This window comes from Typopeltis vanoorti, chromosome 6, assembly GCF_054136105.1.
Source record: "Typopeltis vanoorti isolate ZY-2024b chromosome 6, IOZ_Tvanoo_1.0, whole genome shotgun sequence".
In the NCBI taxonomy this organism is placed as follows: domain Eukaryota; kingdom Metazoa; phylum Arthropoda; class Arachnida; order Uropygi; family Thelyphonidae; genus Typopeltis; species Typopeltis vanoorti.
Window position 1 is genome coordinate 86928556 of NC_143554.1, and position 26080 is coordinate 86954635.

The 26080-nt window shown below is 35.0% G+C and overlaps 1 protein-coding gene across 4 annotated transcripts in view; it reads right to left on the reverse strand.

Annotated features, from left to right (window-relative positions):
- The window catches only part of LOC150105668 (voltage-gated inwardly rectifying potassium channel KCNH6-like), a 373820-nt gene that overhangs the window by 299058 nt on the left and 48682 nt on the right, over positions 1–26080 (reverse strand). For all 4 annotated transcript variants that reach the window (XM_090394297.1, XM_090394298.1, XM_090394296.1 and 1 more), the window contains exons 3-4: positions 16574–16717; positions 1295–1582 (exon numbers count right to left, since the gene is read on the reverse strand). In XM_090394297.1, the coding sequence (XP_090250423.1) occupies positions 1295–1582; positions 16574–16717 (432 nt within the window). The remainder of the gene's footprint in view (positions 1–1294; positions 1583–16573; positions 16718–26080) is intronic.

The following is a 26080-nucleotide window of genomic DNA, read 5'->3' on the forward strand; positions in this document are numbered from 1 at the left end:
AAGGAAGCTGCGAGCCCTAATCTAAAGACCAAACATACATTTCATGCCTACAATAAGTGGAGTGGTAGTCTCACATCAGTCGATGAAAATCATTTGCTATCTAAAGACATTTAGAAAATCTAATGGCAAGGTGGGATTTGAACCCACAGTTACATGTTGTAATAAGAGGATATGCATTATAATTATACATAATAGTACCAATGTACTATAAGCTGAACAACCTCTCATGATTAAGACTACCATAAAAAACGGAGCAATTTTTAGTGTACATCCTAACTCTCAACGTTCATTAAATTTCATCCACCCATATTCATATTGGAGTTATTACTCTACATAACTTGAAAACGTTTTGACGAAATTTGTGCATCCAAAATGGTGAATTTTGGATGCACAAATCTCTATCTCTAGCTCTATCTCTAGGTGAATATCCCTCTTCAGAAAGAGTTAGCTCAACTCTTCATGCGGTGTTAATGGTGTCATTATACTCAAAAGACGTCCATAACAATTACAAACTGCAGTCTTTATACCCCTTCAACGATGCAGCTGGTTTGTTATTGATGATGATTAAATAACAGATGTACTACATATCAACAGTTACTGTTTATAATCGTGATAAGCTGTTGCAAGCTTTCTTTTTTAAAAAATATATTTATCTCTACTAAAATAGAATATACATGTTTTTCTAGTTATGTTTTTGAGCACTACTCTGTATATAAAGAATGTCTTACAATTACTTACTTTTTAAGTTACTGCAGAAATGTTTCTTCGATTAATACGTTTTATTAAAAATTTCTTTGATTAATACATTTTAATTTTTACTTTTTTTAATTATATTTTAATACATTTGCGCTCGGTATACTAGGAACTCAGCATCGCTCTTCTAACAAATACTCAATTATATAAAAAAAAGTAATAATTGTAAATTTCATGCAAAGCAGTGAATTAACGAAGGAAGTGGAGGAAAAGGAGCTGGTAGTGGTGAAGAAAAATATGTGAGGGAATGATTCGTGAAGGGGAAAAATTAGCAAATCACTAAAAATGCTATTGCATATGATAATGAATATCCAATAAGCATTAAACTCATCATGGAGCCTTAAACATATAAAATACAATTTATATTATGCTCTAAAGTGAGTTGTGAACGAAGGTTGGATATTCTTCACATTTATATGATTCAGTAACTAACTAGCGATTTATTGTATTAAAGGATCAGCAACTCATGACGACATTTATGTCATAATAATCATAACATCAAATTAAACTTTCACCACATAACTGTTCATATTCAACCAACCTGCTGCCAAGGACGCCGATTTCTCTTTCAAAGATGACGTTGTACGTGTTATGGTTTCTGCTGGACGATCTTTGTAGAGGTCCAAATCTCGCGTCATTCCGATATGGTCCATCTCAAGACTTTGATGTCGTTTTGCTAATGCCTCCAGCTGTCGATCAAACTCTGTAACACTCGGCAATGTTTGCATAGCCAAAACTTCAGCATCCGGACTCATAATGGCATTTTCTCTATCTTTTCTGTCTGCACTCTTCCACCACGGAGGAAACCGAATTCTGGACTTGCTCGGCACTTGTGAGGGAAAAAAAAAATTAAGAAAGTACTATGAGAAAATAAATGCCTTGACACAAAATATCATAATTTAAAATGAACAAAGCATCAAGCAATCGGAAAGTGCCCCATGTATAAAACTCTGAATTTGAAAGTAACAAAGCATCAAGCAAAAAAGCTAAAACAAGCAAAATTTCAAGTTAAAAAAGAAGCGACTGGGCATAAAGCTATCTTATAGAGAAGAATCAGTATTCAGATAAGGATAATTAAAACTGATTATTTTGATTTTTTTAGATTCATAATTATGTTTACTGAAAATTAGAAGGTCCACATATTACCGAAAGTATAGTCCAAAATTTCCATTTAACACAATCATAAGAATTTATAACAGTTCACAAAAATAGACTAAACCAGGGACAGCTCAAAGCACATGTATTTTGTTTTCCTTAGTACTGTATTTCATGATATTTTACAGTACAAAGTCAGAGTTGAGTTTTTCTATAAATAAAGAACCGTTACCAAACGCCACTCCCTTTCGATTATTTAAACAGACGTTGAACTACATTATGCATACAATTCCAGACAATACAGATTTTAAACATTTTAGAACCAATGGTCAACTAACACAATAAAATGTATGTTGAGAAGAATATACGAAAGACAGCATTTATTTTCAGTAATTACTATACTTAATGAAAATACCGATGAAGGAAACTTACGAAACAAAGAGGAGATAAAAAGCATCAGCTAGGGAAGAAAAATAGGTTAGGCAAAAATAGAATGGAAGGGGCATCATATTCCCTTATTTAAATAAGTATTATTTCAGTATGTGCATTTTTTTAAAATGATTTTTGGTTATTAAGCAATAATGAACAGTGTAATACTAGAAAATATATATTTCACAGCCTTTAAGAAATTTAAACAACGTTTGTTTAATGAATTAGATGGTTTATATGGCACAGTGTTTTACACTTCTCTGGAGAAGTATAAAATACTGTAGGAGCAGAGTTACAGAAAATAAAGGACAGAAAACGAAAAGATACTAGATACACCTTTTGTCAACAGTTAAGGTAACATGAAAATTAAATCCATAAGAATTTAATAAACTAAAGGAATATTTTTCCACATTTTATATTCACGGTTATGGACATTTAATGGAAAATTCATTACAAAATAAAACTCGTGCTCACTTCATTCGCAAAATTGCAATGTGATTAAATTTTGAATAGAAAACTTAATCCAAAATCAGAAAGAATTTTAACATCGAATTAACCAAAAATCATGAAAAAGGTGATCCATGTCTATGAACTATCTGAAAAATCACAAAAAAATGAGAAGTTGGTCCAAATCGTGGTTTAGTGATGAGCATCTTATTCTTTTAGAATAACAGCATTCTCCATTTAGGGTTTCAAAATTAAGATAAAATCATAACAGAAGATCAAGATATGAACTTTAATATCTTGCTCATTTTCTTTTTTCCTTCTAAAGGAGGAAAAATATCTGCAATCATCTGTGGATCTTCAGAAAATACTGCACGTAATCGCAAGACTTCTTCCTGATTCCTTCTGTCAAATGATTAGCGAATTTCAACTGCAAATATTTTATATTACATAACCACTATGTAGAGATAATCGAAGCTGTACTTATGTTTTCTCCTATAATAAAGACACATCACTAAAATGAAATTTGAGACTAACACAGATTTACGAGTAAAAAAATCTATCTATCTATCTATCTATATCTATATATATACATATATATATATATATATATATATATATATACATATATATATATATATATATATATATATATATATATATATATTGTGGTTTATGATCGAAATGTATTCCAGTGTAAGTTTGCAAGAATCGCATGGGATTCGTGGTTATTAAGAAAACTAAGGATTACAAGTTAATGAGAAGTACAAATGTGTAATAAACAAAAATGTTAAAGCGTGAATACAGTAAAATGGCAGTATATACAGCATGAAACAGTGCAGCAATGACAACTAACAAGCTAGTAATATGAAGCCTCGTGCATGAAAGATGTAAGAAGCGTAGCTAATTTTGTTATAAACAAACCATCTGTCTGTGAATCCTCGCTGTTCACATCATCTCTGCTCCTCTCCCTGCCGCCAAGGATCGGAAGATGGCGGCGTAAACGCCTGAAAACTGCAAGATCAGAGATCACATTTCAAACGTAGGAATTAATATGAACTGCGGTCATTAAATATTGTAAGAAAAATATGAATTCCAGAAGGAACTAACATTCCTTCTAAATTCACTGCACAGAAAGTTGTAATCAGGTTGAGGGAGAAAAATCATAAGATTAACCATAACAATAAACAAAACTAGGGTATACAAAACTTAACTTCGTGTTTAATAAGAATCGTAGGCTTTGAAGAACGTGTTCTGCGACATATATTAGCAGTACACAGCTTTTCAATACCAGATAGAATATAACACATAAGCAGCACCATTAATAAAGGAGTATATTATAATAAGGATATTGTAATATACTCCTAATAACGAATGAAACACTCTAGCCCTAATGCACTGTAATTTTCATCTCTGTTCCTTTTCATCATAGCCAACCAGGCAATTCACTGTTAAGGGAGATTTATGTCAGTTATTCAGGGAGCAAGAAAGAAGACCTATCGAGCGAAACAATTTGATGCTCAACTTTGCTGTATGGAACTCATCCATATCAAGCTATATCATTCAAGTTGTATTTTAGTACTGATATCGAAGAACAATATGGTGGTTAAATTCCACGTACAAACTTTGAGGGGGGGGGGTAGAGAACATCAAAATCAACCATATTCAAATAGAAAAGCATGACCGGAAAGAAACGCCACCGGAAGGTACTAACATGGACACAAAGATATAGAAATAACACAAGGCAGTAAGTAGTGTAAAAACCTTTATTAGGCGTAACTGAACAGTTCAATAGTAGTTGGATGCATAATATGGTTTCACATCAAGTGCTCAAAGTTACGACCATTAGCAGTGATGCATGCCTGACACCGACGACGCATTGACTGCCGTACATTTTCGAAAATACCTGGAGTTTCCTGGATATTAGCAGCGGCGATGGCGATTCTTGCCATGAGGTCCATGTCAGAGACAACGGGCGTTTCGTACACCATGGCTTTAAGGGTCCCCCACAGAAAGAAATCAATGCTCGATAAATCAGGTGAGCGGGGATGCCATGCGATGGGTCCACCACGCCCAATCCATCGAGTCCCAAAGGACCTGTCCAAATACTGACGCATAGAAATGCCGAAATGAGCTGGAGCCCCGTCGTGTTGGAATCACATCTGCCGACGCATAGTCGTTGAAACATTGTTCAGTAAATCTGGCAGAACTTCTTCCAGAAAGGTCCGATACTTCTGGGAATCCAGTCGGGGTGGTAACAAGTATGGGCCGACTAAACAGTCAGCGACGATATCTGCCCATACATTAATGGCGAAGCGTTGTTGTGCAGCATGTGATCACACAGCGTGTGGGTTCTCATGGCCCCACACATGAGCATTGTGGTGATTGAAGACCCTTCGCGGGTAAATGAAGCTTCATTCGTGAACAAAAACACAAGTTGAAAAATCCGGGTCTACGGCACTTTTCTGCAGAAACCAGTGCGCGAATTCCACACGGCCAGGATAATCTTCGACCATCAATAACTGGACCCGTTGCAGATGAAATGGATGTAAGGACTCAGAGTGCAAAACGCGCAATACACTGGATCGAGATACTCCTATAGCAGAGGCAACGGCACGTGTACTTGTCTCTCAATTATTGTCCATCGCATGCAACACCTCCTCTTCCATGGCGGGATTTCGCGTCGATCGTGACCGCCCACTATCATGCCTGTGATCCCTGAATGACCATAGTCACAAAAATTCTGGTGAAAATAGGCAAACATTTGGTGATGCGGTACACGTCTGTTTGGATACCTTTCGCGATACATTCGTACAACGGTTCGTCCATTACCACCAGCAACCCGTAAACGAGGTGCATGTCTGCCATCTCAGCGTTCGTAAAACGACGCATGTTCTTCGTACGACGTCGAAAGCTTGAATGAGGAAGCCCCAATTGCTCACCTGGAGCGCTGGCGAACAGCGCCACGTATCACTTTCGGGTGGCGTTTCCGGTCATGCTTTTCTATGTGAATATGGTTGATTTTGATGTTTTCTACCTCCCTTCAAAATTTGTACGTGGAATTTTGAACCACCCTGTATATGTTTATACGGCAGCCATTCATATCAATTATTAGGATTATAACATGAAGAGTTCTGTTTTCTATATCCTCAAGATACTACAGTTGATATCTTCAATATTTTCCAAGTGTACCTAATCCATTCATTAGAAAATATCAAATATCTCGAAAGCTAGTGTATATGATGTACGATAATGACTACAGTTTGCGATTTCTTGTCATAATTTAATTATAACAATTTACTATATGTTAAGCGAATCTGGAATAAACGCGGATAATGCATAAAATATAAAACCTTTATAACGGATTTTCGAAGGAAGACAAGTTAACTGGTATCATAAAGAAGTGCAGATTTTTTTCTCCTACAAAACAAGTCAAAATAACCCAAATGTAATGCATGAAAGTCAATGAAATAGTTGATATTGGTCCCATAGTCTTTGTTGATTCGACCGTAATTTCAAACATAATGGATTCAATAAAACCGGGAAAATTGTTTACTACTGCTATAGCAACAAAATATTCACTTTACATCCACAATGAAAGAAAAACAGAATGGTTTTTCTTTCATTATGGCATAATGAAAGACAAACATCATTGGAGCATAAAATAAATTAATTACAAACATAAATTAACAAATGAATAGAATAAGCAAATTGGAAGTCTGTGAGTGGTGGTGGTGGAATGTGCTCAAAATTTAGTCCACCTCTTTAAAGCATGAACAAAAACACGCTTTAAATGATCATGGTTTGAGGCGTCGGATTTTGTTTACGGTGGCACCCCATACATTGTATTTGTACATGCAAACGTTTTCCCGTACAAAAACATTTCACTCAAAAAAAACGAGAATACCAATAAAGACCGGAAAAATTTTAACAGTATGCAAATTTTTGAGTTACGCAATGTGATAGCAAGAATTTTTCACCTCTCTTATTTATCTAAAAATCCTGCTTTACGATTAATCCCTTGCTAAAACAAGCAAGGAAATGATCGTAAACATCATAATATAGTTCATTTTGTAATAGTTTGAATAGTGACAACATTTTTCGTAGAGCATTTTTGACTTATGTGCAGTATATTACAGGAATATAATTTTGTTTTGCCATTTTCCACTAAAAACGGTCCAAATGACGCCAAAATTTGGTGAATGGACAATGTTTAGTAGAGGATTTAAATACCAGATTTCAACTAATTCAATGAAGCCAAAAACAAAATCATAAAAGTAAATAAATCGTGTGATATTTTTTATTTTCCACAGGGAGTAGGCAAAGATCTTTATCCCAAATTTTTGAAAATCTTATTAAATAGGGCATGGAGCTTTTGTCCCATTCGTTGGTACGGTTTGTCCTCGAGAAATTAAGGGTTAATCCAGAGTTTTCTTCTGTATTGTTGTTTACATCTCTGACGTATTCTCTTTTTCTTATTTCCAAACTTCTTGAGGTCTGACCAATGTAATTTAATCCACATGAACAGGGAATGTTATAGACACCGGCGTATTTGAAGAAGGCATGACTGTCTTTCTGAAATCTTAAAAATGGCCCTATTTTTGAGCATGTGTACGGTGCTCAGTTTTTGAGAAATGTGATGCGAAGATGTGAAGTGCAAATATCGACCTATGTTGGTTGGTTTGCGATAAACTACAAGGCTGATATGTCCATCCATTTTGTTTTTAATTAAGGTATCCAGGAATGACAATTGTTTGTCCTTCTCAAGTTTCAAGGTCAACTTTATTTTGTGATGGAAGGAGTTAATCTTGGTTAGAAAAAAAAAGATCTTTTTCTGTGTTTTTTCATACGATAAATATGTCATCCACGTACCTCCACCACACTGTGGGTTTAGGGTCTAATTGAGACAATGTTATTTTCTAATTTCTCCATAAAGAGATCTGCACAAGGTGAGGGGTGGGGAAAGAGGGCTGCCCATTGAGAGGCCTGTTAATTGTGCGTAAATCGTTCCATTCCATAAGAAAAAAATTAGATTTTAGGCAATGATGGACAAGAGAAGCAATATCTTGAGGGGAAAAGGTTGCTCAAAATGCTGATTACTTCTTCTACTGGACCGTTAGTAAATAAGGATATTACATCCAAGCTTGCAAGTATGTCTGTTTGGAAGATCAGATGTTCTTCAATTTATCAACGAAATGTTGTGAATTTTTTATGTAGGTATCCGAATTACGGATGTGTGCCTTTAGGAGAATGGCGAGGTGTTTCGATAATAAGTATGTGGGAGAATTAATTCCATCCAAACCAACCAACACAGGCCGATATTTGCACTTCACATCTTCGCACCACATTTCTCAAAAACTGAGCATTGTACACATGCTCAAAAATAGGGCCGCTCGCATCACAACAGAAAAAAAAGAAGATCTCAAAGATGAATTATCCCATATATATATATATATATATATATATATATATATATATACACACACGCACACCAAAAACCCTGATAGACAATGGTTATTCAAAAAAAAAAACTGATCAATAAGACACTTTTCTGAAAAAAAACCCACAACAATCTGAGAAAAAACGTTACAAATTCACCACTGCCATTCCTTATGCTGGGACAGTTTCTAAAATGACTGCTACACTCCTCAAGCCACATGAAATACGAGTGACTTTTAAACCTTTAAAGACTCTCCGCCACTTTTTAAGATCTCCGAAAGACAGTTATGCCTTCTTCAAATACGCCGGTGTCTATAACATTCCCTGTTCATGTGGATTAAATTACATTGGTCAGACCTCAAGAAGTTTGGAAATCAGAAAAAGAGAATACGTCGGAGATGTAAACAACAACAGAGAAGACAACTCTGGGTTAGCCCTTCATTTCTCGAGGACAAATCATACCATCGAATGGGACAAGAGCTCCATGCAGCAAACAAATAAATATCACCCCTGATGGATTATAAGACAAAAATATAAGAAAATCTCCAATTGCTATTTTGTTTTTATTACAAGAGAAACACCAATGCAAAATGATTAAAAAAAAAAAAAAAATCAGAAAATCACAAAAAAACCTTTATGTTCCAGTATAGGGAGTATGCGAGGCCGTTTTTAGCTCTATCTAACTTTTTGAGACAGAGTTGTCAGTTCAATCTCCACTGGTAGCCAATCAGAAATAGCTGGCCCAAGGCTATCACTAATTAAACGGCACGCAGTGAAGAAGGCGGCTAGTAAGTGCCGCCATCTGGTGGTCCCTAATACAATATTTTTAATGTCTGAAAACAGTGTGGGTTCGACGGCCGATTTTCTTTTGTTTACCGGACGAAAAACCCGAGTTTCCGGGAGGAAAAACCCGCTAGCCCGTGCCAGAGATCGATTAAACTCTGGAACCGGTCGAGAAAAGGCTTAGAAAAAGTTCTAGTCGGCGACTAGATTCGAACGCCTTTCGTCTTCGCCCAAGCGCTGTAGAGTGCAAACGCCACTTCTACTGAACGATTACATAATAATATCAATTAAATGTTTACTCTACAGGGATATCGCACAATAAAACTATTTATAAGCTTTTCTAAATTTAAATTATATTATGAGCTATGTCCGTCTCTATTGATATAGTTGCTAGACCAACCAGTCATCTTTCTTGGGTCATTGCTGTTCGCAAATAATTTTTAATAAGTTTAAGCTAGGAAAAAAATTTCTTTCTGCACTTACTACGTTAACAATTCCTGTAAGCGTAGTAAGTGTAGCGACGGCGCCTACCGCAATATGGCTGAACGAGCGTCCTTATTAAGCCGCACCGTGAGGCAGGCTGCCTCTATGCTAAACCCTGTCGACGGTACTGGCTCCATGCCATATTTAGAAGATTTCCGCTCCCGAAACATAAAAGAAGCTATAGCAATCATCCTTTCTAAACGCAACCTCAATAGAAATCAAGGTTTAATTCTAGCTGATATTTAGAAGACTCTCATAAGATCATTAAGCACGCTAGAGTTAAATTTCGCTGCTAATTACAGAACGTTCCTGTATAACAACAATTGATATCATACACGCTTCATGCTTTTGATGTACGCGTTCTTCGGAAACAAGAAAGTGCACATCTTTCGATGTAAGCGTTCTTGTAAAAAAATACAATTGTATTCGGTTCATTCCTTCACGAACAGTTTAAGTTGATTTGTATCAACTTTCTAAGCGCCTCCGTAGCGCAATTGGAAGAACGACGGTACATTGCGCCCTTCGATTGGAATAGGTCTAAGTTCGATTCTAGTCGAGACGGGAGGAATCTTTATGTGGACTTTTTCAATCGAAGGTAGCACGGTTTTTACTCACGGAAATTCGGGTTTTTCATCCCGCATACAGACAAATAGGCCTTTCAGAAAACACGCAATTTACAGACAAAAAATACTAGTTGTGGTGGTGGGCGGTAGATGGCGTTGATGGAGATGATTGTTAGAGGTTCGGTGTAGTGGTGGAGATAGTTCTATAGTAGGTGCCCTCCCGCGATGAGTCTTCGGACTCCTTGGAGGTGTCACGAATAATAATAATAATGTATTTTATACACCCTGACGAAGCCAGACAGCTAAGTTGGCGAAACGTGTTGGTGTTTTTACTTAGTATAAATTATTAAAATCCTTCGGCCAATATACAACCCAGTTTAATTGTTAAATAAACTGGGTTGTTCATATGCGTTACGTTGTAGTATTGTCTTAGTGTTCAAGGCTGAATAATCGCTTTTTTTTTTCCCATTATAATGGATTGCTTTATTGGCCAAACATTTATAAGTGATACTAATAATCCTTCTCTAGTTCTATAATGAAGCCATTTATAGAAAAGAAAACTGTTATAGGCACGGTTCTAATATCCGACTAATGGAACGTTTGATCTAGAATTTCAGCTGGTGTCCGACTCAGTTACTCTTAGGCACAGGCAAGCAAAGTTTTTCCTCGGGAATGTAGCGAATTCGACCGTATAACTCACTGTTTCAGAAACAATATAAGTTAAGGTTTCAGAAACAATATAAGTTAAGGTTTAGGACCACAGAGACAGATTATCCACAGTTGTCTGTGCTATCTCTGCTCCCTAAACATAAAAGAAGCTATAGCAATCATCCGTTCTAAACGCAACCTTAATAGAAATCAAGGTTTAATTCTAGCTGATATTTGGAAGATCCTCATAAGATCATTAAGCACGCCAGAGTTAAATTTCGCTGCTAATTACAGAACGTTCCTGCATAACAACAGTTGATATCATACACGCTTCATGCGTTTGATGTACGCGTTCTTCTGAAACAAGAAAGTGTACATCTTTTGATGTACGCGTTCTTGTAAAAAAATACAATTGTATTCGGCTCATTCCTTCACGAACAGTTTAAGTTGATTTGTATCTCTTTTATACACCCTGACGAAGCCAGACAACTAAGTTGGCGAAACGTGTTGGTGTTTTTACTTAGTTTAAATTATTAAAATCCTTCGGCCAATATACAACCCAGCTTATGTTAATTTCTTGAAAGTCATCGTATAGTAAAAACTATGATATAAGTGATGCTTTACTTGATATGTACAGTTACGTGAATCAAATGGCTGGACAGATTAGAGTAAATATGTCTGCAAAGCCGATGTATTAGGCATGTCTTCTGCTTGCCAGTTTGCCTGTTTTGCAGGTTTGTCTGTTTTTTACTCATGTAAAATAACTACCAAACAGTTCCACGTTAAAATGAATTCAATCTGTCATATTTTATAGCGATCTAAATAGGATAACAGGACACGAATCGTCTGAATATCAGCGATAATATCCAGTTATTAAGACTTTTTCTCTTTTAAGCATTACAGCGTGTAGCAAATACGAACGATGATAATGAATGGCTATGAATTTCTCAATGTGCATCTATTATTTTCTCTGCTTTAAATTTATTTCCTGTTAAGTCATTTTTTTCAAATTATTTAATTCCAAATTCGGAAAAGGAAAAAAAAATGGTAAGAGCTTAATCTGTGAGGGGGTACACTAGTTTTAAATAATTCTTTATAATAACAGTAAGAAAAGATTACAGATTATTGACCTTAGTACGATGTGCACGCATATAAAAATGCAATAATGATATCTATCAATGGTATTGCTGAAATCACTAGAAGTCAGAATTTATTCAAAGAAATCACGTGGGGCATAATCTGAAAAGTTATCTTATTTTTCTTTTAATACTAATCAATTGTCCCTTCCTTAAAGTATATATCTATATTGTTTCTACAGAGTGGATACATGCAGATTATTACGTACATTTTTACGGAGGCGCCACATAGTTACAGCGCCACTAGCTCAGCTAATATAGACGAGCCCTCTGGTTGCAAAGACCAGAGTTCGAATCCCGTCTATGGGGAACGAACCTTTATCAGGTGTTTTTCATCATATGGCGAGTTACTCGGTCTCATACGGAGGAAAAGAGCCCCCCCCCCCGAAACTTTGGTTTTTCATCGCTCAAATTCGGCAATCCGGCCAGGTGAACACACATCTACAGGATACTAACTGCGAGATGGAAGAGATTAGAGCCTCACCATATTAGCCTTCTACTGCACATTATGAATATCAGGTAGATATCCACAAGTAGGTTGAATAAATAGTCAGCCTACTGGATGAAGATGACATTTGATGGGACGCGACATAGTTATATTACTGTGTATAATCTAAAAAACTTTAGGTACTACCTCGTACACTATGCTGCACTTAAGTATATTGCACGATGATTAAGAAAAAAACATTGAAACTATTCCTGAGAGTTAGAGGTTTATCGAATTAAAATGCGATCCGAATAACCAATGCCAAACATACGCAACTATTTCACTGTTTTGCGCGGGGAGTAGCTTTATTAGTTGCCTGATTTAAAAATTTCTAAATTTAGAATTTTATTTTAAAAGTAGATTTGTAAAATAAAAGTTTTCACTCCATTCCTTCCTGCTATCTCGATCCTAAAGAACAATTATCCTGCATTAATATTCCCCAGAAACTACAATCCGCTTATTAATAGCAGAATAATTGTCAATCCGTTTTACGTGCTGCACGCCACTTGCATCATGTATACATACTGGATTCCTAGATTACGTGTAACGCCATAATATGAAATGTGAAGCCAAAATGCATTCTATCAGCTAGAAAAGTTTCATAGAATCGGTATATTTTACTAAATGCAACTAAAAAAAAACTTGTACTTCAAACGAATGTTTTTAGTATTTTTTACTAAAAACTCGTATGCTGTAAACTTATGGCCAGCATGTTTAGGCGAGTGGTTAGTCTCTCTTTTCCAATTAACAGGTTATGAGTTGAAATCTCACTGTCATAACTGTTTGCAAATGTTTTTAGGTGGGAAACGATTTTCATATCACACCCCCACCACCCTGTTACTAAAGATGTGACATGGTTTGAAAATAATCCATGTTTGGTGAGTTTTCTGACTGAAGGTAGCACACATCTACTGTACTAATATATTATAGGTTTACAACCTTTGTTTTTTGTAGGTGAGATTCACATAAAAGGTCAAAGAAATTAGAAATTCAGCCTCAAATGATTTCGCATCTGATAAACATATTGCACGGTAGTTTCTCATCTCTTTATCTTATAAGTTTTTTTTATTTTTCAATGGCTTGTTAATATCAAAAGAAGAATGACAAATAACATACATTTCGAATTCGAAGAATGTTTTTTTTTTACCTCATCTCTTTTTCTGAGAGACAAATATCGACTTCACTAAGCTAAATTAATAAATGCTTTTATAAGATTTTCATCCTTATACCATAAAAACATTCTATTTCAATTTCAGGGTACAGATTCTCGATTTACTAGTAACTCAGAATCCTCGCATAATATTAAGTAAGCGGAGCAGAGTTCGTATCGCTACAACAAATAAAAGAGGTCAATAAACAAGAGAACCTGTTGGGAGATAGAATAGGATTAATGCCTTCCGCTGTCTTGTAAATACATTGAAATTATGTGAGTATCAACAGTTTAGTAGAAAAAAGGTAACTGATATAAAATTAATTCATTAAAGTAAGATTAAAGTAAGAGGCTGGAAAGCTAGTCAAAATTTCAAACCGTAGCAAACCAACCGGAAATAATTCGGAGTTATTCTGAAACAAGTTTTCACAAGTATGTATATACAGTTTTTATTCTTCCGCTAACTGCAGGAATTGTAATGTAAGCCTATTACTAGAGTTAAAATGCATATTTAATTCGTTAGAAAAGTTATTATTACAGTTAAAATAATTAATGCACTTAATTTGTGCGACGTGCCTGATCTCCAAAGTACTAGGTCAAACCGATTTAGTAATAATCTTTAATGTATGCTAGGCATAAATATAAATGAACTACATACAATTAATAGTAGTATTTATTCCATTACTACTAGGCCCTCTGTTTGTAAAACGTACGTATAAATTATTCAGTGTCAAAAAAAAAAAAAAAAAAATGTTACACAAGTAGTTGCATGCCTCAGAATTCAACGTAAGTAGAAATCTGAAGCATCTATTTCTGTTATACGAAATTTAAATTATGAAATATTTTTAATAAAGCTTAATTATATAAGGAAAATAAAAAGAAAGATAATAGCAAAAATCGTACGAAGAAAATCTGGCTGTCCAAAAATTTAGAAAAATGTGGTAGAATCAAGATAGCCAAAATTATCAGAGCAAATACAGATTGCAAACGGACTGGGTGAGATACAAAGTTTTAAATAGACAGATACCAAGAAGAAGAAAGAACTAGATATTTCGAAAAAATCCAAGTTTCTATTCCCGCTCCCCGACACACACACACACACACACACACACACACAAAAACTAAGCTAGTCATTGGACCAGTATTAGGGTGACTACTTTCCAAGTGAAAGTCCGCAGCTATTAGTACGATTGCAATATCCGATTTGTAGGAAATTTTGCATATGTTGTTCGAGTTGATGAAGATCAAAACAGTTTTATTTTATTTATTTATTTTTTTATTTTTTTTATTTTTTGAGAATCCTTCCCAGGGAAGGTTGAAAACGAATAGTACATCAGTACTATCGGTGAACTAAGGATTACATAATTCAGAGAAATTGTTCTAGAAACTAAACATGGTATTTTTGGAGCTACTTCAGGCCACCAATAAGCAAAGTGGTAGTCAAACAACTAGCTATGAAAAGCAACTTCCAGACATTCGTGATACAACTATCAGGTAGCAGGATCTGAAAGTGCAGATTGTAGACTGAAAAAGAGCAATGCTGTCCATGGCAGTTATATACAATGCTTAAGGAAAGCAACATGAATCAGTCGTTAATCAGATGTGTGAAATTTCATGCAGAAATCAAGCTGGGATATGATAAACATTGGAGAAGACGAAAAGGTCTGTAACTGCAGTTATTAGTAAGAGAAACTAGATGAGAATCCCTTTCCTTAACCTCGAAATTACTTCGGTATGGTTCTGTTTAAAGTTTTGATTCGTTCGTTAAATTAATAATTATTTCATTCTCCTACAAGCGTGGATTGGTTGTTCGGCTGTATTACAAAACAGAATTCTGTTATTGCATGGGATCATAGCCGAAGTAACTAAGCTTATGAGGAGAGCATATTATATCTGTAAACTGAGTGTTCTTTTTTTGTATAATAGCAGTACTCTGATAGAGTTCCCATTGCACAAAATTCAAGTATGCATGAATATTGAGTACAACCCTTTTAGATAACTGTAAACACTATTAAAGTTCTCTTAGCAGAGGAAAATGTTTGTATAAGCTACTTGTATTTTTTAAGCTGTTGATCGATACTTCAGTAATAAGCGAAGATACACATATTCAAAATTCCAAGCAGATACAAGAATGGATTTATATAAGAACCGTAAGGTACTTTTGAAATAAAGTTTTATGCGCCTGCACAATTACTAGATTTTCCAATAGAAGTAAAGTGCTTATATGGCCGTGTGATAACGTTTCAGTATCCATAATAAGATACCAGAAGAAAGGCCATTATAGGTTTGTTCTAGTTGGCAACTTTTTCAGCATTTCCGTGAGTTAGATAGTCGATCTTTGGAACAAGCAGATAGCTTTTGTCCCCTCCCAGAACCTCCGAATTTAATCCGGCAATCCTGAAAATTCCACTATAGAATTTATATCATTTCAGACTGTAATATGAGTTAGGATTCAGGAATGAGATGGCGGCAGATGAGTACTGTACTCTTGCCAAGTCTTGAAATGGCCGCAGCCACAAACTGCCACGACGACAACTAAAGATGAACCGGCTGCCTACCTATTCCAAAGTTGATTTGAACAAACAGTTGTTTACTCCCTTTGTGGGGTAAAAGTCCTTAGAGGATTTATTTCCAGTGTGGTTCAAAGCATGTTAAGCATTGCTACTTGCCAACAAGACGATTTGCGGTGATAGGCTACAAAGAATGGCCCACGAATGGCATAACTGTCTGCCATGATAATTTTTCCTTGTGTAGTATTCTGCATTTTCTGGTGTAAAAGTGGAATTTGTTGTAATCGTGTGAATTTGTGGACAGTAATGCCCGAACAGATAGAAATATTACAAAGTGGCAAAACTTAATAAATTGGTCACTGAATTTTACATCCAAGAATATATATATAAATAAAAGGATGTTAATATTTTTGACATACATATTTTAACTGCATTTTTATTTGTGTACTGCAAGTATTGAAGGGTGCAAAACTTTTTCAAAACTTGAAATATCAGTTTGAAATAAATTAGCATTAGTGAAAATTTCTCAATGCAAAAAAGTTTAAGTGACCAGGAATCGAGAGAAAGATGAAGGGGAAAATGTTAACATTTAATTTAACTGCATCTAATGAAATCTCTAGCTATAGTATTTTCTTTAATGCAAATTACCATACCTATTATTGGACTTGGATATGGAGAGGGCAATTCATCACGGTATGGAGCATCAGTTATGTCTTCAAAGTTCATGATAAACATTGCTATGTCCCCCTCTTCATTCCGTATGGGTGCGGTCACCTGACTACAGAGAAACTTTGTACCTATAATTGAAAAAAATCAATGAAGTATTGTTCAACAGTATGTTTACTGAACACCTATCAAAAAGGTTACAAACATATTTTTACAGGCTAGTAATACATATATTATTATGAAAATAGTTTACTTCGAAGACAGAAATATTTGATTAATTCAATTTGATTGTATGATCGTTTTAACCATTTATGTACGGAATCTAGATTTCTTGAATAACGGCTTCACACATGTATGAGAAAAATAAATATAGTTTATTACTCCTATATATTTCGCTCAATATGTCATGAGCTTCTTTCAGAGAGAAGACAGAAAAACCAGGTAACAAACAAGAAATACAAGAACGAGTCACACGGCATGCGTATAATGTCGTGTGTCTTGGTCGTAGCTGTCCAAGTAGGAAAAAAAAAACTATTAGACTACTGAGACATGGGAATAGATGTATAATTAATTAATTTAAAATAATAAATAAAAGTATAAAAAATGAAATAAATTATTTCAGCACATCAAAGGTACTGCAATGGGTAGTCGTATATCACATGACTTGCTGATTATTTTATGGAGCACTTAGAGGATCGGATTACTACCATTTCCTCCAGACCTCGCATTTGGCTACGTTTTGTCGATGATATCTTTGCGATCTGGTTTCACTCTGAAACAGAGCTACTTCAGTTCCTGGATAAAATTAACTCTTTATAGACTCGAGTCACATTCACCAATGAACGTAAAACTAACAACAATCTTCCCTTTTTGGATACTTTAATACAGCATAACTCTGCTAGTAATATTCATACTCAATATCTTCCTTTCGCAAAAAACTAGGCATTATCAAAATCCTTATACACCTAGCACGCACAATTTCTTTTTCTGAGTCTCTTCTATTAGAAGAATTAAATAAAATAAAACTTACTCTATACTTAATGGATACAGCAAGACTTCATAAAGATAATATTTGATAATTATCATCCCTCTTCCAAATTGGAATCTGATGTTAAAAAGGATCAGCATATCCCACCTTAAAGGAACATCTGAACAAATAGCAAGAACCCTTCATAGATATAATTTATACACCACTTTCAAACCAGCCCGGAAGTTATATTTCTTGTAACTTATCACCTTTTTCCTTGCCTGGTGTTTATCAAATACTCTGTTATATCTTTGCTACTTTGGACAGACTGGCCGTTGTGCTACTATTAGAATCGAAGAACATCAAGATTATATAAGATTTTTTCGGATTCCGAAGGTTCAAGCCTTGCTTCTCATGCCATTCGACACAGAGTTCACGGAGTCGTACCAAGATGCTACACTACAGTTCAAATCTGATCGGCTATTTTTTGAATCGTGAAGACCTACGCCACCATCCTACTTTTAATCGGACAGACTGTATCCCTATTTCTAAGTTTTGGGAAGCGGTTGCTGTTAATTTTATATATTTTCATTTATTTATTATTTTAAAATTAATTGATTACACATCTATTCCCATGTCTCTGAACTCTAATAGTGTTTCCTCCTACTGGACAGCTGCGACTGAGACACGTGATATGACTCGTTCTTGTATTAAAATGTTGTTACCAGTTTTTCTCTTCTCCCCAAAAGAAGCTATTGACATACCATATTAATATGGTATGTCAAAAGAATCTATTGACATACCATATTAATATGGTATGTCAATATGGTAATTTAATATGGCACGTCAGACATACCATATTAAATACGGCAATACCTCGCATAGTCCGGATTCACTATAGTCTGGTTTTAAATCCTAAAAAATTGGTACACAAAATTATTTTTTATACATAAGTGTTCGGTGTTTTTCCTTTATACAGTCAAGTCTCTTTTTTGTGCGCTTTTAAAGTGATGCGATACGATATTTCAATTTTTTCGGGGGGTTCCCCTTTGTATATGTATGTCCCTAGACTCGGCGAGAATGTAAACGCAGCATTATGTTCAACGTCTTAATGTGTAAGTATAGTACGAGTAAGCAGTGGACGTTTGTGAACTTTAATATTGAATTTGTGATAATTAAATTTTAATCCCATTTAAAAAAAAACTACTTAATGAGTGCAAAAAGAAAAACGTGAAAGTGATTCTGTCACCAAGAAACTTAAATGGTTCACTTTAGAACAAAAACTCGATATAAACAAGCTTCATGAAGAAGGTGCATCCTTTGCTAAAATTGGCCGTGAAAAAGGAAGTTGTCCTTCCCCTTATGAAGAGCGGGAGGATAACTTAGACAACGACGACTGTGTTGAAGTGCCTGCACGAGAAATAACAGCTGAACAACTATCAAAAATTATTAAAATGGTTGAAACCTTGTCAGAGCATATTATGGAAGTTGATCCCAATATTGAACGTATCCTTACAATTCGCCGAACGATAAACAATACAATGTAATTGGTTGCTACAAAGAAATGTATGAAGAGAAAAACCCAAAAAAGAAAAATGTGCAGACATCGATATTGTAATTTTTAGAGAATAAAAAATGAATTACGAAAAACATGTATTTTTTGTTTAATTATTTTTGATAAAGACATTTGAATTTATTAATCTCGTTTTATTTATTGAAAAACAGGGAGAATATTTTTTTTTTGGAACCAATTATAATTTTTTGTATATATTTAGTTTCTCGATTAGTCCGGTTTAATCAAAGTATGCCTTTTTAACGTTGTGCCCCGTTTGATCAGGCTGTACAATAGTTTTGTACAGTCCAGTCAAACTCCTCCACTTCCAGCATGATAAAATTCCACAGCAAGATCCTTTCGTTTAGCGATACACTACATTTAATAAATAAAACAGAATGTTGAATGTTTGTCACACTGTTTGAACAGTAATATGGAATGAATGCACCATCTCTGGTTCATCCAATTTTTTTATTGAACTAAGGATAACTGAACAATAATTTCCCCTATTAGTTAGATTAGAAATTGAGACGTTACGTTTATTAAATGTAACTTCTCCATTTCTAAAATAAAAAAAAACCGTAAATTTTTTGGCATGGGATATTATGAAGTTTCCTAATATGATCACAATGCGAAAGTGATCACCGACATCTTTCAAGTGTAGCGTGTTTATAGACAGTTGCTTATTTACTTGTTGTTTAGAATTTAATTTATAGACAGATCACATCACGAGTGATTATTATCTTGTTATTTGAAATGACAGAAGCAACTAAGGATACTGGACCAATGTATTTAGGTATGTTAGCAGTCTGGGTGTTCTCTGACCAGTTTGACTGTTTTCGCCTGCCCATGTGAGACTCACTAGATCACTTTCACTCAGAAACGATAGTATGTCCATCCAGATCTAGACTGGATGATCTGAAACTGAAATGCTTCCTATTTAAATAATAAGTAAGTTTATGACTCATTCAAATCAGCAATAAATAATAGTGAACAATACAGACAACATAAATAGAAAAAGAATTTTTTAGAGAAAAACTATATAGTATTATAATATACTTACACACTTGAAGCCTTTGGCTCTTCATATATCTAATACTCACACACATTAACTATCCCTTCCAGTTGGGCAGATTTGTATAAAATCTTACCAGTTAATAAAAAACGTATAAAAGTCCAGGTTTACATTACTGTTATTACGATCTAAGCAATCGTTACGCGTCCATTTAAAGCAGCAACACGAAAAATTGGACTGATTCAAAATAATCACAGAAAAAAAAAAGGGGGTGAGGCACGCGAACAGGTATCTCTTTACTGAATGTTTGATGTCGACAACAGGAATAGCGCATAATGATCTCATTATTACAGCAAATGAACCCAGAACCATGGGTCATTTGTAAATCAATGACATCGTGGATGGAAGGTTATATAGTTATTGTTGATGACACAAAACTGAAATTTTATTATATAAATATCAGGAAGGCGTCAAAATATTTTATTGAAAAAGTTTAGAAATGAGGGAAACGAGTACTACAAAAGGAATCAGAGATGATAAAGGTAAATATGAAAAGTGAGAATATTCTAGATGCCTGGAGTAATTATTTTTGATAATTACTATCTATCACATGGTGATAGATAATATTCATCAGGAATGCTATCACGAGCACATATCAATAACTGAGGTAGAAAAGCCATCAAAAATCGATATGTGCAAAAGGAGGGTGGAATAGATGATACTCAACCAGAAATACTCAAAGAAGCGTAAACGTTTTACAGTGGCTACACTGCATAATTCATTTCTTCATTCATAATTCATATATGGACAGAAGGTCGCCGGATGACGATTGAGTAGAGTTCTCATAGTACCCATCTATAAAGAGAAATTTACAAAGGAGAATTCAAAGGAGAAAAAGATTTATGCAAGTGTACCTGTAAATAATGCAGATAGCAGGTGAGCGAAGCGCCAGTGTAAGCCGCATTTCAGATAAAAATGAAATATGCTTGAGGGTTAGATAACACTAGCGTTAATTCCAGTGCTCAGACAACTAAATAAATTAGAGCAAGTGTACTGGACAGGAACTGGAAAAAAGAAGGGAATCAAAAAGGAAATAATATATATGAATATGTTGCCATTATTTTTCTCAAGAAAACAAAAGAATAATTGGCAGAAATTCGTTCGAGTGTAATGCGAGATTATTTTAGACAGTAAAATGGAAATCTTGGACTAGTAATAGTTAGGCGAGGTAGCGGAAATCAGCTCTAGTTCAGATAGTTCAGAAATGACTCCTCCCAAGTTGTTCAATAAGATATTGGACGTCCTAAGTCTTCGATCGGTGAATAATTAGCTCGCAACGTCACAGCTTCGTGCAAGCTAACTTCTTGAAATATGGGGAAACGTAACTGTCCTAAGACGATTTATTTATGATGGCACGTTCCGAAAGCCAGCTGTTTCTGCTGAAGAATAACCTCATAGCATCAGCAATATTATAAGGTTTAATTAACGCATGAGTTTCCAAGATAACATGAAATCCCTTGTTTGCTCATAGTAGTTCAGTAGCATTACTCCTGCTTACTTACTGCCATCTAGGTGAAGTCAGAATCAGTTCTTTGGCAATTTATACAATATCCTACGGAATCAAATGTAAGACTATAGTTGCAAACTGTTTGAACTGCGGCTGAACAACTAAGAATATGAAGCCAGTATGTTATGTCTTTAAATTGCACGTGTTGTTCTGGTCTCGATATAATGAAATAAGCCGTAAGCAGACTAGCATGCGATTGTCCGGCTTAACTAATGTGCAGAAATAAACAAACCTTTTGAAACTGAGATATAAACAGGAGACATATCCCAAATAGCTCATGCCAAAGAGCTCAGCTTCATATTAAAGGCTGCTACTAGTACTACTGGGCGCAGCATCTGTTATTTCATTTCTTCTACCCATTCAACGTGACACTCATCAGAGATAAGGCTAACCTTCGGGTATCAATCTTCTCCTCCAGCTTTTGTATAGATGATCATGGTCAATCGCCTCCTACTATAACAAAAAACCAGATCGTTTCATGAGTGATCTTATATTTCGCCAGAAACATCAGAAAAGTCCTTAATACCTTGGATACTAACAAGTCTCTTCATCCAGAGAGTATCTACTCCCGCTGTGTTATTTATCTAACTTTCCTTCTGTATCGTCTAGAAATTTGTTACAAGGCCTAGCCATCTTATGGTCTAGCTCTTGCCCGTTGAAATTGAGTTACTAGTTCTCCCTGTGTCATAGTTGGTGGTTTCTTCCCTTTATTCCCCATCAGTGCCAGAATAGCCTAGGTCTCTGTAGGCCTATGATCTTCTTTCTATAAGATCATTCAACTCATTTCTCACACCGTGTAGTGCTTGAATGAACCAATCTTAAAGATTTTCTATAAAACCAATGCCTTAAATACTATCTCCCTACAATTCTCAAACGGAGTATCGACAACGTAGTGAACTTAAATACTACCAAATACAGTATTTTTAGTATGCAAGATCTCACATCACTTGCCCCTGGTAATACTTTATTGTTCCAGTCAAGATTAGGTCTCTCATATTGGAAATTTACACATCCATTAGTCTGTACAAAAGAATTTTCTAGAAAGCAGGCTGCCCTATTCAGAGTGGATAGTTATTGAATCACACGCCCCAAAGGCGAAAACAGTATTCTATAGTTGAACGGATTTAATTCTTAAGACTATGTAAATTCTAAATCCGTTAAACCATAGAATACTGTTATCACATTTGGAGTAATTCATCAAAACTCCCTAAAATGCTCGATACTATTCAAAGGAGGGAATAGTTCGCTAAAAATATAACTCCTCTCTCACAGGATCAGTTCAATACTTCCTCAGAAACATTCTGTTTCTGTGTTGTCAATATTCCATTGCGCTACTACACCGAACTGGAAACCATTACTCCTTCACTTTCCTTCTAAAACCGCCAGCAGTTGCTGATAAACAATCATCCACAATTCAACTTCAACCTTACAGAAAGATGCAATTAAAAAGGAGGGTTTAAATTTGCACGTCTGTTCTGTTCTGTTCTTTGGAACAGCGTTCCTTATATCATTTGCTCCAAAGGCTACGATCTGTCTCCAACTGTTCAAGAAACATAAATCGGCTCCCTTTCTTCTTTATCCACTTTCTTGCGCTTCATTATTGTGCTTTAGGTTTTGCGACATCGTTTTGGGGAGAAGGAATTAATAAAAATAAAATGAAATGAAATAACCAATTAGAGAAAGGTGGGTAAAAGTTTTTTTTTAAATAAAAAAAATACTATTTAGCATCCTTACCATTTTATGTCGAGTAATACGCTTGTAACTCGCAACCACAAAAACTTCGAGATTGTACATGACATGAATTCTTTAATACATAGTTTGTGACATCATCCGCTATTTTTTTTCCCGTGATTGTATTACAATATGGTATAGTTATACACTCCTGCAGCATCGATCGGCAGAGCAAGATTAAGCTACAAACAACTCACAAGGATGCGAAAAATCAGACAAGGCCAGAACATTAACATTCCAGTCAAGAAGACAGACAAAATAAGTACAAACCTATGTCGATCACATACAAAATTTCTTTCGGGGTGCTTTTATAAGCAATTCAGTTCAAAGGGATCTTACTCATAATCACATGGTGCATATGGAATACATCTGGTTTCAAAGGTTAATCTTCGCTATATCTCAGCAGATCCTTTGAGAAAGAGTGTGAGTGAGTGAGTATGTGTGTGGTGGTGTGTGTGTGGGGGGGGGGGGGGGGAGGAACATACAAAATGTTCAATTTGTATGTTTCCATTTGTATAATTTGAAGTCAATATTTAAATACACTAGGAACCAAATTATTTTGTTTACTAAAATTAATAATTGCGCTCAATCCCTCTGAATACATAGGGCTGAGTGCATACTTCGAACATCCCTTCAAACTTAAAAATTGGCAATTCAAAGATATGTCACTATACATATTTAGCAAAAGCAATCGCTTCAGGTTTCTCTTGTGCATTTAAAAGTTCCAAAAATACACAGCTTATATAGTAACGAAATCTTATTAGATTTCGACGTAGAATTAACTGCATATTATATTATATAAGCGTTTAGTTCACATCATTAGGTATAATCGTTTCTCAACAGCGAATCGGGAGCAAACACTTGTTGTTTTGACATCCTCAGGAAACGTTGGTATTGATCTCGAGTTGAAAGCGGTGGCAATTTTGCAAAGGGTGCGGCGGCTGTTTTGTTGTCGTCTCCTGGGAGACAGGCGCCTTATGGGATATTGACCACTTACTGCACGAGCGCTGCCGGCAGAGGAAGACTGCACAAGTTGTAGAAGATAAAACCTTGTGGCAATACGAAAATGACTGTGGAAAGTGCTGTTAAGAAATGTAAAAGTGCAGGCCTGCAGAAATCTTCAGAATAACATTCAAGATCATATCAACTTTTAAGGAATGGAGTTCTGCTTTGGATACAAGCTAACAAGAAGAGATAGATTTCTGTCAGAAAACGTAACAATATATTTATATGCCTTGTCGGAAGCAAACTCAGTAAGCTGGGAGCCAACATTACTGGCCAGACAAGTTAAGAATATCTATGACGTTACGCTTACTGAATTTCCATCCTACAACCTAAGAACGGGATCCTTCTCCATTCTCGTGCATACCATTTATTAATATGTGCAATTTAAACTGCAAGTCTTCTGGGAACTTTTCAGGACACTCTTATTCTAAAATATCTAAAATGTTCTATTACTGAGAGGAGAGTGAGAAAGATATGGATATTTCCTAGAGCTTTCTGACACACGCACAGAACTGTGTTTCAGAGTGAAAAGTTAGTGGGCGTCTTAAAATTCAACATTTTAAACTCTATATGTGTTGTGATATGCATCAATAATAACAAAATTATCAAAACGTAAACATTCACATCTGCCTTAAGTAGGTAAACTATACGGGTATGCAATGCGACTTAGCTGTGCTGCTGCATTTTTGATAAAAAGAAATGAAACTTTAGATGGCAACTATCTGGGACAAATTCTCCAAACAACCAAATCAAGTGAAAGTCCATTTGCTCAGGATTTCTTATACGGCAGTTGCATATTTGCAGGCACAAATCTTTCTGAATTAATAGTGCTTTAATTATTAGTTCTCTAGTATAGTAAATTAAAAAACATAAGCAAATAAATAAAACTTTTAGTGAATATAACTGCAGGTGATATTCAAATTTTAACCACATCCTTAAACTTCAGAATATGTAGAATAAATTATTGAGCTCAACCATAATGGTGTTAAATATCGCTTAGTAACCGCAGTCAATATTTAAAGTTATTTGAAATTAAGGTATTACTTAAACTGAATTTTTATGAGGTGTTTTAATTACCTCTTTGTTCTAATAATAAGCGCTATTTGATAACATTTACTTTCATTATGAATGTCCGCTCACAATTCAAATAGTGAATTTACTGCGATTTGTAAATTCTCCCCTTAAGGGATTAGCAAACACAATCGAATTATGTGAAAGGCTTTGAAAAAAAAAAAATAACAATAATATTTACAGTAAATCCATCATTTCGCTGTGCCATGTGACAAAGGGTTTCAACAAACACATTCATCAAAAATATAATATAATATTCTTATAATAATATAAGAATAATTGTCTTATTCTTAAAATGTGAATTCGCGTTCTACTGCTTTCTAATAAATTATCCATAAATAATAATGATTTAGTATATGTAAATACAAATCAAATTAAGAAAAAAAAAAGATAAAAAAATAAAATGAAATAAATTTGTGTGTGTCAATAAAGCAAAAAAGCAATACGAATATAAACAAACTTCACTGAACTGACAAAAGCTGCGCAGCAGACTGTCAAATTGATAAATGAAACTTCTCCTAATTTAATAAGTAAGGCAAAAGCGTAAAGTGAAAGAGAATAAGAATGAAATGGAAGAAGGCATAAC